The 16,890-nt window shown below is 33.7% G+C and overlaps 1 protein-coding gene across 1 annotated transcript in view; it reads left to right on the top strand.

Moving 5' to 3' along the window:
- The window catches only part of LOC117997203 (probable basic-leucine zipper transcription factor Q), a 43,061-nt gene that overhangs the window by 13,620 nt on the left and 12,551 nt on the right, over nt 1-16,890 (top strand). The window contains exon 2 of the mRNA XM_034985453.2: nt 6,890-7,010. Coding sequence (XP_034841344.1) covers nt 6,890-7,010 — 121 coding nt within the window. The remainder of the gene's footprint in view (nt 1-6,889; nt 7,011-16,890) is intronic.

The following is a 16,890-nucleotide window of genomic DNA, read 5'->3' as shown; positions in this document are numbered from 1 at the left end:
TTCCCACAGATGACTTCCCACTTAGGCTACTTCTTATCCCGGAAAATCAAAGAGTTCCCAGGGATTTTTAAAACCCAAAAATCCACGCGAATGAAGTCGCAGGCATCAGCTAGTTGAATCTAAATCCTACTTACTTCGGGTGTTAAGCTTTTTGTCTTATTAGTATTTCTTGTCCTCAATATTTCGTGATACTCCATCATTGTCAAACAAAATAACACGAGGTCAAGTCGCCGATTTAATTAACGTTTCACCAATCTTCCGAAACTAATTCTGTTTACTTTTTGTGAAGTGCAGGAGCTATTTATAATCGTCTAGCTATTTTATTATATTGCACGGTTTTTATACAACTGCTGTACCGGTGTGCCCTGTCAAAACTTTTTGCTCCTAATAATTTATACAATAAGTAATATAAATTATTATTTTTATGCTTTGCGATTTATTCAATAAAATATGTATTGCGATTATTAATAAAATAGGGTCAGTGAAATTGCAACATCGATTTGCTATTGTTAGAAATGACTAGAGACCACTGAACATAACTAATTTTGCATTAAAACCTTCGTAAATAGTAGAATAGATATAAGTAGGTAATATTCTATAACTTCAAGATAACTTTCTGTTTATAGTCCGTTTTTCCTTAGTTTGCTTAAAAGATAAACAAATTGCAGAAACTTTCTCAGAGACACGCATAAGCGACGCGATTTGCCCGGCACTTTAGAGCTTCTGAAGTTAAGTTTTCACTCGTACCCAATGACTTCTATGTAGAAGTCATTGCTCGTACCAATGCTCGTACCTAATATCAAGATTTCATCGTCAGTTCGCGGTAACAAGGGTCGCATGGGTCGTATAGTGCGCCTCGAGCATTTTAGCGAGAAGCTGGAAAACTAAAATATCTAAATATAAAAAAGGAAAAGGTGACTGACTGACTGATCTATCAACGCACAGCTCAAACTACTGGACTGAGCTATTATGACGTAGAAATCCGCTAAGTAAGGATTTTTGAAAATTCATCCCCTAAGGGGGTGAAATAAAATTTGTGTAGTCCGCGCGGACGAAGTCGCGAGCATAAGCTAGTACAGGCTATTATTATAAATAATTAGGTACCTGGTATAGCAATAAAGGAAGTCGCAGAAGAAGCAAACCAGGAAATGAATTTACAAAGCTTGTTTCTAGCAAATGCATAACTGGTCTGAGATACTCTACATGAATTTAATCTCATAAAGGGTATTACTTAACAAAGTAATAGAATGTTATTCAATGCTTTAAATTGTTAACACTCGAGAGAAATGCCGGTTCTCATGTCGCAAGAATGCATAATTGCTAAGCCTCTGATTCAGAAATTATCTGCAAAATATCTTCAGCTATTTAGGTCAAATATCCTCCACATTAATGTATTTTATGTGCGATTTATTTCATTTTATGTGTAGACCTACCTAAGTAAATAATACTGTAGTTATGTACTACCTTTTTTGTATTAGTTACCTAATATTCGCCGTATTTTGTATCTGAAGAATTTAAAAGTTAACAGAATTTAACAGCTGTATTTAAGATATGTTTTATTAAAACTTTTAAGTAAAACCCTTCAGAATTATTTTGTTACAACTTTAATTAACATCCTACTAAGTATAACTATGTACTACTTTTAATATTACTAGGTACAGAACCCTAAAAGCACCTTATTTTTCACTATATAAATATAAAAACTTATTGTGAAATGGTAAATATAATGAACGCCAGCTGGAACTGAATGGACCTTAGAGTATTGGAAGCAATGAGTTTGAGAGGCAATTTCGTCGCGGAACAAATAACCTAATTCCGACGTTTGTAATGGCTTGAACCGAGAGCAAGCGACCGGTAGCAATTAGCAGTAAGCAATACGCAAGATTATTTCATGACTCGGTGAGTTTAAAGTCGATCGCACATAAGAGACAAACTTTAAGAGCCGCAAGCAGAGGCGGTTTAAATTGTCAAGAGCGCCCTAGGCAAGCACCTCATAGGTGCCCCTCTAACAGCCTATTAACATAATATTAATAATTTTACTAATTAACTTCGAAAGAACGAGGAATCGTCTCATTGCATAGCTGGTAGTCTGTTATTATATTCACTATTCCAGCACCTTAGGGAGGTCCCAAGTTGCTGAGCTACGTTGGTTATTCTGGTTCTTCTACGGATCTCCTCAGTAAATCTCGTTAATAACTGTACAATGTACATAGTTTCAACCCAATCGCATGAACGATGCGCTAATGAATGCGTAAAAATTGACAGACAGATAAATATTGATTTTTATATTCTAGCAGCCGTTGCTGACGCCATCTGTATTTTTTTAGCAGATTGCCTGAAAAGTCCGTTGAGTTTTGGGAGTGCAATTCTTACGGTTCTTGCGTCTCCCGCGGTCTTGGCTGTAATGTGCGATCAGCCTAATAGAGAAAGCTATCTTGTGGAATTTTATAATGCTGATTGAATTGCTTTTTGTATTTTTGTGTGATTATTGAACGTTATTACTCAATCCATAACACAATAGTGCAACGCCCAACATGCACCTTGAGAAGTAGTAATATTGGATCTATTGTATTCAATTGTAGTTACATTGTTTCTGTGACGAATCTCTTCAAATCAAGAAATATTAGGTACTTAAATTTAATGTAATACCTACGTAACCTTTAACATTTTTATTTTGTAGTCCTATTTTTTAAAGAAACGCTTTAAAATTATAGGTAGGTACGTCCTAAAATTGAAAAATGTGTCCACTGTCCCTACCTATACCTACGTCGGATTTTCGCTATAAGTAAACAAGAGCAATCAGCGAAACCCTCACACGCAAGCCACGACTTTAACAACCTACAAACAACTACAAACGCACTAAACTATCTTAATAACCACTGTAAACTCCCACGACGGCTGGTCACCGAGGGAGTTAGCGACTACCACCCCCCTGAACTTCAGAATATACGTAACAAAAACAAAGGAAATTTACTCAAACATTTTAACCTGGAAGATAAAGGGGGAGGCCTTTGCTCGCGTTTGGGATGACCTCTGAAAAATTAGATTATTTTAGATTATTTTAGATTAGATAATTAGAGTTAGATATACCTAATAAGCAATAATATATATATATATATATATATAAAAAACCAGAAAAAAAGAAGTATATAAGGAAAAAAAAAAAGATGTTTATTAAAAAAACATATATATATATATTAAAGAAAAACAAAAAAATTTAGAGGTAGGCTTATAAAAAAAAAAAAAAAAAAAAAAAAAAAAAAAAGATAACAGTGAAAACTTAAGAGGAAAATGGGACTAATTTTTATCATACAATGTTATCTCGTCTTCATTCACATTGAGTAGGTAATAATTGCAGCGAAAATTACCTAAAAAAAATATTATCAAGATTAATCTTACTTAGTAGGTAAGTAATATTATACTTACATGTGAAAGTTAGAATGTTTGGATGTTTGACTACTCCTTCACGCTGAACAGATTTGACTGAAATTTGAAATGGAGATAGCTCAAAGCCTGAACGCACGATATAATATTAGGCTACATTTTATCTCAGAAAATCCACGCGGACGAAGTCGCGGGCATACAGTATTTAATATTTATTTAGGTTTGCTTTACAATGTTGCTTACATAAAATTAATGAAACATCATGTACATTCATGGACATGAGCCACAATGTAACGTCTTTAGAAATATTGCAAACTAGCTTATGCTCGCGACTTCGTCCGCGTGGACTACACAAATTTCAAACCCTTATTTCACCCCCTTAGAGGTTAAATTTCAAAAACCCTTTTTTATCGGATGTCTACGTCATAATAGCTATCTGCATGCCAAATTTCAGCCCGATCAACCTAGTAGTGTGAGCTGTGCGTTGATAGATGAGTCAGTCAGTCAGTCACCTTTTCCTTTTATATATTTAGATTAGTCTAACTATTTCAACGCAGACGTAAGAGCTTAATGAAATGACTAGCAATACAGCAGCGAGTCAAAACAGAATAGCTTGGGATTGCCTACTGCGTAAATTATACACGAGCTATTGCGTAACGCACGTTTGCACGTCTCCGCACCGGCTTCCTTTTAAGATGCCGTTAAAATATTTTCTACTTAGTACGGTAAGAACAAGAGTATGATTTGCTTTAAATCTTATTAATACAAATGTTAAAGGTCTAAGTACTTTTGAGGCACGGAACCCTAACATCTTCAAAATATTTCAGACATTTGGAATTTATATATATATATATATATATATATATATAAATTCCCAATGCCTGAAATATTATCATTATTATTATTATTATTAGATAGTTTTTCCGTAATATATATTCGAAGTTCTATATTTAGTAGACATCATGCAAAAAATCATGTCGATCTGTTGCTCCGTTGCGGCGTGATTGAAGGACAAGCCATCAAACAGACACAATTTCGCATTTATAATAAGTAACTAGTGATATATCTTTAATACATGTTTAACATTGCTTCATACTAAACCTACCACGAATTTTCTTCCGTAAAAATATAGCCAACTTTTGATTTGGTAAATTATTACGCTTAATCTGTTGAATATACTTAACCTACAGTACGCTATAAATCGGGACAGACAAGTCCGGCAATCCTACAATTGGCAAAAGGCAACCACATCAAATGTAGGTTACCTTTTGATACATGTTGTAAAAAGCAGTATATCAGACAAGTTAAACTGGTGTAACCAGGGTGTGGTCGTATGGTATTTACCTACTTATATACCTACTTACAACGTAATTAGGTTTGAAGAAAGCTACAAGTTACATGATGTTTCAAAATTCAACGCAACACAGCCTCTGGGCAGACGTTTGTGGATACTTGTTTTTATTTATGGTAATATTAAAATTATGTAATCATGTTTAATGACTAAAAGGCTAAGAGGTGTTGAACGATTTTCTCAATTACTATTATACCTAACTGTTTTCAATTATTATTTAGTTTAACTTTAGTATAAAGTCTAAGTAAGTAGTACCTATAATCTAAATTTATACCGCACGCAATAATTCTAACTGTACGCACACTTGATATGAAATCAAGTGTGCGTACAGTTAGAATTATCATGTGACTTCAAAACATACTTATTTTGATAATAGCTGATGCCCGCGCCTTCGTACGCGTGGATTTAGGTTTTTAAACATCCCATGGGAACTATTTGATTTTCCGAGATAAATAGTGTACTGTACCAAATTTCGTCATAATCGGTTGAACGGTTGGGCCGTGAAAGGCTAGCAGAGAGACAGACATACAGATAGACAGACAGACAGACACACATTCGCATTTATAATATTAGTATAGATTAAAATTATGTAATCATGTTTAATGACTAAAATGCTAAGAGGTGTTGAACGATTTTCTCAAGTACTATTACACCGGTTTTCAATTATATAGTTTAACTTTAATAATATAATATGATCTAGTATAATCTTCTAAATATATAAAAGGAAAAGGTGACTAACTGATCTATCAACGCACAGCTCAAACTACTGGAGGGATCGGGTTGAAATTTGGCATGCGGATTGCTATTATGACGTAGACATCCGCTAAGAAAGGATTTTGAAAATTCAACCCCTAAGGTGGTAAAATAGGGGTTAGAAATTCGTATAGTCCACGCGGATGAAGTCGCGAGCATAAGCTAGTCTAAACTAAACCTTAGAGAAGTGTGAAATTAACTTTACCTACGGGTACTAAATTATATGGCTCCAAAACATACGTCTTATTTTGATATTAAAGTTTCTTCCGAATCAGAAGCATAAAATTAATAAACTATCTGTTAATCTTCTCAATTAACTTTAACAAGAACTACGAAAGATATTTAGGAAATTAATTGTAAATCAATTTTCACGCAAATTAATTGCCGGATGACCAGTGAATCAAATAACAGCCGGAGTTCGAAATGTTGGGTTTTTGCGTAAACCATTCTTGATAAATAGGTACCTAATGCGTTTTTTGGTGGTTATCTTAGTGGTAAACGATCAATATGATAGTAATTAATAAAGTTAATCTATTGAGAGCTAAAGTAATTAAAGTAAGGATAAGTAAGGATATAAAGTAGATAAAGAATATCCGAGTAAAAGACATCAACGCGCACGTGGTCATGTCTAAGAATGATATAAACTGATGAACTGGACATAGGTAACAGTTCCTTATACTTTGATGTATGCTTGTTTTCTGTTGCGTAGTATATGTGCAGTAAATTTATTGTTAAGTGATAAAAAAAAAATTACAAAAAAAATAAAAACCGACTTCGATACACAAACACTAAAAATTGAAAAATAATTTAATTTATTACGGAAAATATTATGTATACAAGAGTTAATATAGTTCCATAATAATATTTTTGGTGCCGGTGCCAATTAGCTTTAGCTGCGCGAATCGTCTAGACTTCATATTTTTATGAGACTCCACAATGGCACCTCATTGGCACCGACCCCAAAAAATATTATTATGGAACTATACTACAACTATACTATATAACCTCCTCCTTTTTTTGAAGTCGGTTAAAAAGAGCATAAAGTGAATAGAAAATAAAAAGCGATGAATACCGGGGCTGCGTCAGTTAAATATCACTAGCTTTAACGATGAAAAAAAAAACATCGTGTGTAAACCTGCAGCCTGAGACTTGAGAGTTCTCCATTAATGTGAAATCTGCTAATCCGCACTTGGCCAGCGTGATGGACTATGGTCTAAATCCTTCTCATTCTTAGAAAAGACCCATGCTCAGTTATGAGCCGGCGATGGATTGAGATGATGACAGCAATCATGTGAATTACCTACTTAGTCAAAATTTTCACATACCTGTTTTAATAGATCCTGGTCACGTTCAGAGTATTTTGGTTCCAGAATTTTCAGAGATCTTCTCTTATTGTTGCAGGTGGAGCATTTTTATAGGGCTGCTGTTGCTGGGAGTGGCGGCCGCCAATGAAGAGGAGGATGACGTGCCTGATGCGGGAGTCGAAGAGGACGATGATGAAGAACAAGGTTTAAATCTAGAGGTAAACCACCAATAATGTAATTAGTGAAAATACATTTTTTTTATCAATATGCACACGCTTGACCACAATCACACCTGATGGAAAGTGATGATGTGGCCTAAGATGGGACGCGTTTACCTAAAAGATGTATATTCACTCTTGTTTTAAAGATACCTGGATTATAATTGCTAGGAAAAACTGATCGCGGTTGTATTCCAAACCTTAGCGGGATATCTACTCGTGTGCCAACCATGCGTACAGGCTATCTAAAGGTGCTGATAGACTTGAGCATTCACTTGTAATGAGCATTCGTGCAAATGCTACATTACAGAAAAATACGAGAACATTTTAGCGAGCATTCTATCGAGCGTTCTGGCGAGCATTCTAGCGAGCAGATTAGCTTGGAGCTTTTTGCCAAGCCAAGCTTCTGTCATCGTTCCGCGCCCCGCCGCTCTGCGACGGCCCTCCCGCACCCCTGTTTTTTTTTTTTTTTTTTTTTTTTTTTTAAATTCAAATACAAGTTAGCCCTTGACTGCAATCTCACCTAGTGGTAAGTGATGATGCCGTCTAAGATGATAGCGGGCTAACCTGGAAGGGGTATGGCAGTTTTTATTAAACCCATACCCCTTTGGTTTCTACACGGCATCGTACCGGAACACTAAATCGCTTGGCGGCACGGCTTTGCCGGTAGGGTGGTAACTAGCCACGGCCGAATCCTCCAGTTGCTCTCCAGTGTGACATCTTCATATGAAGAATTGACAAGCATCGAATAGAGCGTTCGCTAGAATTCTCAAGATGTTCGTAGCAATATTTGGCTCTATGCTTGGCTCGGCTCGTTGTTCAGTTCGACAAAAATAAAAACATAGTTATACACGATTCAATTAGAATGGATTTGATATAAATCTCATATCACATCCACATAAACATCATATTAAGTAGATACCTATAATATAAAAAATAATACTGAATCATCGTATCTCTTTGAGATGTAGAAAACACTTTCGATTTCGTTGTTTAAAATGGACGGTGCGCCTGCGTCGAACTACTTTTACTTTCATTCTAATATTTATTAGTAATAAAAGATTTAGACAGTAGGTAGTCTTTGTTAGTGATTCGCTCAAATTGTTACAGTTTCAGGTTTAACTGTGTAGTTTGATTTTAATTTAGTTTGTAACGATGGGGCTGGCATATAGATCATCTGTAAAAGCCCCTTACAAAATATAAAATTTAAAAAATAAAATAAAAATAAAAATGGATATAGGTAAAAGCCGTGCGAGAAACAGTCATAATAGTGTTTAGAGAAACACTAATGACTGTTTCTCGCACGCAGGCAGTGTTTCTTATTAGGTACTCGTTAAAAGGAGAAGCAGGGACGTAAAGAAGTATTTGGTTTACTCAAACACATCAAAAATTTAAAAACACTGATTTATAATATTACTTATCGATCGATGCACCAATTTTAAAATAAAATCGATCTCTAACTCGATGGATGTAATCTTCTTAAAGCAAAGCAATTAGGTAGATAAGTAGATAATAATTTAGAAAATGCTGAAAAGAAACTGTTAGTTTGCTTTCATAAACGTATTATTACTACCTACCGTAGTTGAAAAAGCTTTACGAATCAATGTTAGAGTTTTTTGATTTTGTTATAAAAAATCTAACAGTTTACAAGCGGTTTATGCAAGTATCACTAAAGAAAGATAGAAGAAGCTACAACAAACAAAGAGCGTAATAAAAAGTCTAAACTAAAAACTAAATCACTTAAACGATCATCACTTTTTAAGCGCCTAAAAAGAATGTCTCTTTTTCTTTTAACCTTTACAACTATTGGTGCCTAAAAAACTCGAATTTCCGATTTTCGCACTTTTTTCCTAAAATTGAATATAGAGCAGTCTGATGATAATGTGCAAACCTTTAATGAATAGGTATCGGATCTCTGCTTAAAACTAAAATTAATATGATCGGTGTCTAGATGACATCGTGGTGGAAACCAGACTCTTAAATCTTGTCTTAATAAAAGTTGTTTTACTATGGGAAAAAATCTGCGAAGCTGTGATAGCCTAGTGGTTAGGACGTCCGCCTTCTAATTGGAGGTCCCGGGCACGCACCTCTAACTTTTCGGAGATATGTGCGTTTTAAAAGTAATTAAATATCACTTGCTTTAACAGTGAAGGAAAACATCGTGAGGAAACCTGCATGCCTGAGAGTTCTGCATAATGTTCTCAAAGGTGTGTGAAGTCCACCAATCCGCACATGGCCAGCGTGGTAGATTGTGGCCAAACCCCTTCTCACTCTAAGAGGAGACCGGTGCTCTGTAGTGAGCTGGCGATGGGTTGATCATGATGATGGTGAAAGTTGTTTTTAACCTAATACCTATCTACATAGGTAACCCTTTCCAAATAATGTAGCTAGTGTACACAAAATGTTGCGAATTTGGACTAAACCTTTCGACTATTATAGCTGGTATAGGTGTTATTTAATATGATTACGACTATCGCACAAAAAGCGGCGGGAGCCATACCATTCAATAACCGATGCAGTTTTTGCGAAGTGTTTGCGAACAGTGAAAGTTGAAAGTAGCTCGCAATAAGTATAGTTTGTTTTATTTCTTTTTAAAATTGACGAACAGAGATCGAAAGTGAGATTGTTTCATTATTTTAACGTAATATTAATGTAAATTTTTTATATTATTATTGCCATAATAATTAATTAATTATAACAATACCGTAGGTACGCTGTATGCAGCGAAATATTTTATGATCGTCACTTCGCCAACGTAATTTTGCGTGGTGACTGTGGAGCGTAAAATTATTATATTTAAATTATGACCCATCATATAACATTATTATAATTATATAGCACCAAATTCTCTTTTTAACTTTTTACATAACCAGTTTATACCTTTATCTCGTAGGGTATTTTATGCCTTAAAAGTTTGAACCCAGATTAAGCTTTCTTTATGTAGAAAAACTAAGAAGAGACAGACATCTAAACCACAAGAGTATTACCGCTTTTAAGCTGTTACCTAGTCGCTTGTCGTTATTATTGCTAGCCTGTTGTTACATAACCAACTAAGTAAGTATATACACTACTGTCGCGTAAAATTCATAAGCATTGCCAACATGCAAGCATGACGACGTAAAAACGAATGGAACTAATATGGAAACATTACAGCTACCTAGTGCAGTCACTCTTCGCGTGGGAAAATGCAAATGTTGGTAGCTTTACTCGCTTGATTCGTTATGCATTCTGTTTCCAGTAGCTGCTGTTACCTACGTTAGTTAATTATGCCATACATAATTATCAGCAGGTTCCTAATCCGTTTGTTTAATTTTTTAATCGATAACAAGTTTAACCTTGTGATTATAACACTGATAATAATTAGCTAAAGTCCATCAGACTAATTTGATTTGAAAGAAATATAGATACGGTACGATTCCGAAAGTAAGTGTACATCGACCTTTAAATAGGGGTTTTGTAGAACGTTTTCTCTATCGTTGAGACTGACAAAATATCACACAGTATGAGTGACGCAGACAACGCTCTAAAATCCGAAATCTGCAGGCCGATTGCGAATCGACTGCATCTATCATTTAATGACAGCATCAATGTCAAAATATAGTTTTCCTATCACGGTTCGGTGAGACAGTCCACAAAGGATAGATGTGGACAAAAAAATGTTTTGACAGTTCATTTACACTATCGATAAAATTTATTGTATGAAAAATGCTATTGCGGACGCGTTTTGAAGTTTGATGTCATATAAGAACCTCGACAAATGTTACGTCAAATGAAGTTTTCATTGAAACAACTCGAGAGGTGTTTTTATCAGTGACATAAGCTATCCGCAAATCGTTTTACTACTCATATTAATTAAAATAAAGTTATGAAAGGGATTAAAAAAGGCTATAGTAATTCTTCTGCTAGATAAGAAATCAATTATTAATTTTAGAAGCTAGTATAATAGTATAAAAGTATTTTTAGATTAATGTAAGTCTCATAAGTACTTTTAAAAGAATATGTGATGACTCTTTCATTAGTAGGTTTGATGCACAGAGTACATTAAATATAGAGGTATACTAACACTGAGAAATGAGAATCACAGAGTACTTTTTACACGCACCTATAACTTCTTGGAGTTATGTGCATTTTAAGTAAATAATTAAATATCATTGCTTTAACGGTGATGGAAAACATCGTGTGGAAACCTGCATGCCTGAGAGTTCTCCAAAATGTTATCCAAGGTGTGTGAAGTCTACCAATCCGCATTTGGCCAGCATGGTAGACTATGGCCAAAACTCTTCTCACACTCGAGAGAACCGTACTCTATAGTGAGCCAGCGACAGGCTGAACATAATAGTATACCTTTGACTCCTTTGAGAACAATATGGAGAACTCTCAGGCATGCAGATTTCCTCATGATGTTTCCTTCACCGCTAAATCAAGTTAAGTATAATTAATTGTTTAAAACGCACATAACTTAGAGATGCGTACCTAAAATTGAACCCCCAACCTTCAATTATTCAGAGGTGGACATCCTAACCACTAGGCTCTTCGGGGGACTTCTAAAATTATTCCCCAAAGTAATGTCCAAAAGTCAAATCATTTTCTGATTTAATTGATTTAGCTTTGGAAATTACTTTGGAATTTAAATTATTTAGGCAAATAAAACAACAGTTTGATGATTTTTTATGTTTTCTTTTATTAAAGTAGATTAGATTCTGACATCTTAATTATATCACCATCTGCTTCTTATAAATCTAATCTGGCACTGTTCATTATTTTATTTGTCTCTGCACGGGGTCCAAGAGCTCCAGTTCACAACATATCCCAATCCATATCTTTGTCAGGATGAAGAAATGAATGCAGCACTGTATCACCTTTGCCTGAAAAAAAATTATGATAACTGAGTAAGTGACCACTGACTGTGTTGCTTAATCTATACCACTAGGCACTACCAGCTTCTGTTTAGGTATGACGTTGTCTGCGAAGACTTTAGAATCAGTGTATATGGTATCTTTATTACTAATTTAGCTAATCCAAATTGTTTCTTTAAATATTTGTGGTGCGAAGGAGTAAGAAACATCCAAACTTTCATATGAAGAGCAACGTTTTAGGCAGCTCTAGATACATAAGGAAACATACTCGAGAAAGCACTTGTAGTGTGGAGGTACTTACTATGAAGTCATAACCACCAGTAGCAATGGACTCAATTTGTATAATAGGTACTTTATGAAACGCTGTTAAAACTCCTCTAACTTTTCGGAGTTTAATACCATTGTAACAACTAAATATCACTTGCTTAGCTGTGAAGGAAAAGGAAGATCGTGAGGAAACCCGCATGAGAGCCTTTACTTGTATTGAATGATAACGTTTGTTAACTTACGAGTTCTAACTTCTACCACACATCGTCACACAACAACTTCTCGAAGCAGCCACAGTCCGTCAATAAGGGTCCCAATACTTAGGCAAATCAGTGCCCAGGCATTTGCGTATAAGTTCAGTGAGAAAAACTAAGTCTCCGGAGTCCGAGGAGCAAGCAAAGTTGCAGAATTAATCACAAAAAACAAACGCGTAAACTAAGGAAAAACAACAAAAAATTGTACTTTGTGCTCTGTTCTTCTGGGGTTTTTTTTTTTTTTTTTTTTTTTAATTTATTTTACGGCCCTGGATAACACTCCTTTAAGGCCTTTCAAAAATTTACAAATTCTAAAATACAAAATTGCTTATAACTAAATATTATTCTAAAAATACAAAATTGCTTATAACTAATTAGTCTAACGTTTTTACACTTTATTTATAGTATTACTTATATAATTAAAAATAGACTTAAAATATGACGTTTTACACAACAAGTCCTTTACATGGCGGGGAAAATCAATTTTTTGTTTTTGTTCCATATTTATAGTGTTTAGATCACTGGCTAATATAAGTCTTTGTATGCCAAAAGCTGGACATTTGAGTATCATATGATTAACATCAGCCTCCTCATATTCACAATAGTTACATTTTTTACTGTTTAGTATTTTTATTTTATTCAGGTGTGTTGGCACCAGACAGTGACCAAATCTCAGTCTATTCATTAATGATGTAAATTTTCTAGATTCACACTTTGTTTTGAAATACCATGGTTGTATTGGTATTTCCTTTTGAATTTCCGCATACCATTTTCCTTTATTTTTATTAGTCACATCCCACACTTCACTCCACAATTTCTTTTGTCTTATTTTAATTGTATTGCATAAATCCGTAAATGGCACTTTGATGCTACTTGAACAGTCTTCATAAAAATTACTTCTTCTTGTAGCAGAATCAACCACTTCATTTCCTGTTATGCCTCTGTGGGAGGGTACCCAAACAAATTCTATATTAATTCCCCTTTGTTTTAAATTAAGTAGTACATTTTTAATTTGGAAAATAATATAAACTAATTCATAATTACTAAAATTAAAATTATTTATAGCTAAAAGAACACTTTTCGAGTCTGTTATTAAAACATAGTTATTCATTTTAAACATTAATTCTTCTTTGATATATTCCAATGCCTTGAACAGGGCAACGCATTCAGCAGTAAACACACTGCAGTCAGAGTTTAATTTATATGATCTACATTTTTTTAACTGTGAATCATAAAACGCAGAACTTACAAAGTTCTCATTTTTAGAACCATCCGAATATATCCTATAATGATTTTTACAATTTTCTTCAATGAACAATAGGAAGTCTAAATTGGATTTAATATCAGTGATGTGTATTCTATTTTCGAGGTTTATTACATCATAGTGGCAATCATACATAGGCCAAACGTCATTCACATTTATCTTACTAGCAATACTATGCATATAAGTCATAATCATTGACATAGTAGGTCCTTTACCGGAAAGAAGTGCTTCCGCTGTAGGTTGTAGAGTTTCAATTGATGCTTCAGTAACTTTTAATAAATCCTGTGGAAGTAATAATTTGTTTACCAAGTTAGAGTTAGCGAATAGTTGCTTCAAACAAAACTTTTCAGCCAAATAAACACGTCTCACCGGCAAAGGAGGGATACATGTTTCTACTTCCATTGAATTAATAGGTGTAGACCGCATTGCTCCACTTATTATTCTCAAACCTATATTTTGAATGACATCCAATTTTTTCAACAACGATGGATTAGTTTGCATATACGCAAGACAACTATAATCAAAATGACTTCTAACCATACTATTGTACAACAAAGTCAAAACTTTGGGATCTGAACCCCAAAATGTACCAGCTAAACATCTAATAAGATTAATGCTTTTTAATGCATTTTTACAAATGTAGTTAATGTGAGCATCGAATTTTAGTTTTGTATCAAAAATTACTCCTAAGAACTTCTTATTTCTTACAATTGGAACATCTAAGTTATTATATTTAATGTTTACATCTACTGGTCCACCAAATACCATGCATGAACTTTTAGAGGTATTAATACTTAATTTTAAAGTGTTTTGGTAATAATTTTGCACCTGAGTCAATGCTGAATTAACATTATTTACAGCTATTTCTACATTTTTATTTACACTATATAATAACAAGTCATCTGCAAATTGTAAAATTTTTACATCCTTTGTTGTTACATATTTCTCAATTTGAGAGGTATATAAATTGTATAAAATTGGAGATAATGATGCACCTTGCATAAGGCCTTTACTTGTTGAGTTAGGTCCATGAAGTATATTATTATACTTAACATAAAACTTTCTGTTATTTAAAAAATTTGATAGCCATTTTAACATTTTTCCAGGAATGCCAATTTCATGAAGAGAAGTAATAATCTGGTTTAAATCAACATTGTCATAAGCACCTTCTATATCCAAAAATACACATACTGCAGCATCTTTTGATAACTTACAGCTTCTTAAATCCGATACAAATGATGTCAAACTCTCATTAGCACTTCTTCCTTTTCGGAAACCGTATTGGAATGTTGGTAATAATTTATTTTTTTCTGTAAAATAATCTAATCTCAGTTTCAGCATTTGTTCAAATAATTTTCCTATGCATGATGTTAGTGATATTGGTCTGTATGAATTACAATCAGATGAAGATTTATCAGGTTTTAAAATCGGTACTATACATTGGATCTTCCAACTCTCTGGAACACATTGATTATCCCATAGCCTATTAAATATATCAAGTAAAGCTAATTGACCTAATTTATGCAATTTTTTAATCATTATATATGGAATGTTATCTAAGCCGGGTGTAGAGTTTTTTCTTGATTTAAGTGCTATATTAAATTCTGCAAAAGTGAAAGGCTTTAAAAGTAACATATGCTTGTCAGAATCATTATTAAATTCGAAAACAGAGGTATTTAACGTTGTGTTATTGTTATCATGTTTAAATTTTGAAATAAAATCGGGAATCCATACATCATTTTTATGCTGTGGTGGGTTTTTAATACGTTTAAACATTTTCATATAATTCCATACTCGAGTAATAGGAGTATATCTATTGAATGTTGAACATAACTTGTACCAACTATTTTTCTTAGCATCCTTAATTATTAATTTTTTTTGTGCATCCAATTGTTTATAATTAATGTAATTTTCCATCAACCCATTTCTTTTATATAACTGTAAAGCTTCTCTCGAATTTTTAACAGCAACTTCACAGTTTTCATCCCACCAAGGAGCAGGAGTTTTAAAAAGTCTAGGACCTTCAATTTTTACATAAGGAACGAATTCTTTTCTAAGAGTATTTAAAACTTCACAGAACTTATCATACGACTGTGAAGGATCTATTTCATCAAAAGATATACCTTTAAAGTACTCCTCTGATTTTGCATAATATTAGGTCCAATCTGCTTTATGAAATAGAAATTTCTCTACTTTGTCATTGACAGAATATTTAGATGGAACTAGGCTTAATTTTGTAAAAGTTGGATAGTGGTAACTACCCAAAGGATCGTCACCTACTGACCATTCACATAGAGGTGCTAATACGGGACTCACCCCTGTCACATCAATAGCAGAGCTATTTGCATTAGGTCTTTGTACTGTAGTAGATACACCTGTGTTTAACAGGCATAGGTCATGTTCATCAAAAATTTCAAACAATGTTTTGCCTCTTGAATTTGTACAATTGCACCCAAAAGCAATATGATGCGCGTTAAAATCTCCTGAGACTATACAAGGTTTTGGTAAGCTAGCAATAATATTTTTAAGTTTATTAATTCTACAATAATTGTTATTTTTATTTTTAGGTGGACAATAAACACATAGAATCGACACGGAACCTATATTAGTTTCTAGAGAAATTGCTATGGACTGGACATCTTGATAAAATTGTGTTGGCAATATTTTATATTTTAATGTATTTTTTAATAAAATGCCTACTCCACCATGTTCATTATTTGCATTTTTTCCTACAAAATTATATCCTGAAAATCTAATAGGATTACTTGTATTTTTTTGCCAGGTCTCATTTAATAGCAAAATATCAATATTATGTTGTTCCAAAAATGTTTTAACCAAGGGTTTCTTATTGTTAATACTTTGGATATTATGCTGCACAATAGTTAGGTGAGAATCCATTATATTTTACTTAAATGTTCTAAAAATGTTTCTTTGATTTGATTAGTAGTCTTAATATTATTAGAGTTCCCTATTGTAACCAAAGTGTTTACTATGGCTCTTAAAAGCTTAGAGTTATTTACAATATCATTGTGTGAAATTTCTGTCTTTGTCTGTGTAGTTTGCTTAGGCTGTGAGTATGTAGTTTGGTTTTTTTCATATGTCTGAGGGCTCTGAGGCTTTGGGAGTGGAGGGAAACTCGCACTACTTATTTGAACTACTTTTGAGTAGGTTTCTTTTTTGTTCCTCTCCATTCTCGCTGCCTTTACAGGACACGTTTTTGATATTGCAAGATGCGCACC

Source organism: Maniola hyperantus, chromosome 1 (genome assembly GCF_902806685.2).
Source record: "Maniola hyperantus chromosome 1, iAphHyp1.2, whole genome shotgun sequence".
NCBI classification, from domain to species: Eukaryota; Metazoa; Arthropoda; class Insecta; order Lepidoptera; family Nymphalidae; genus Maniola; species Maniola hyperantus.
This window is presented reverse-complemented; position numbering and strand designations above follow the sequence as displayed.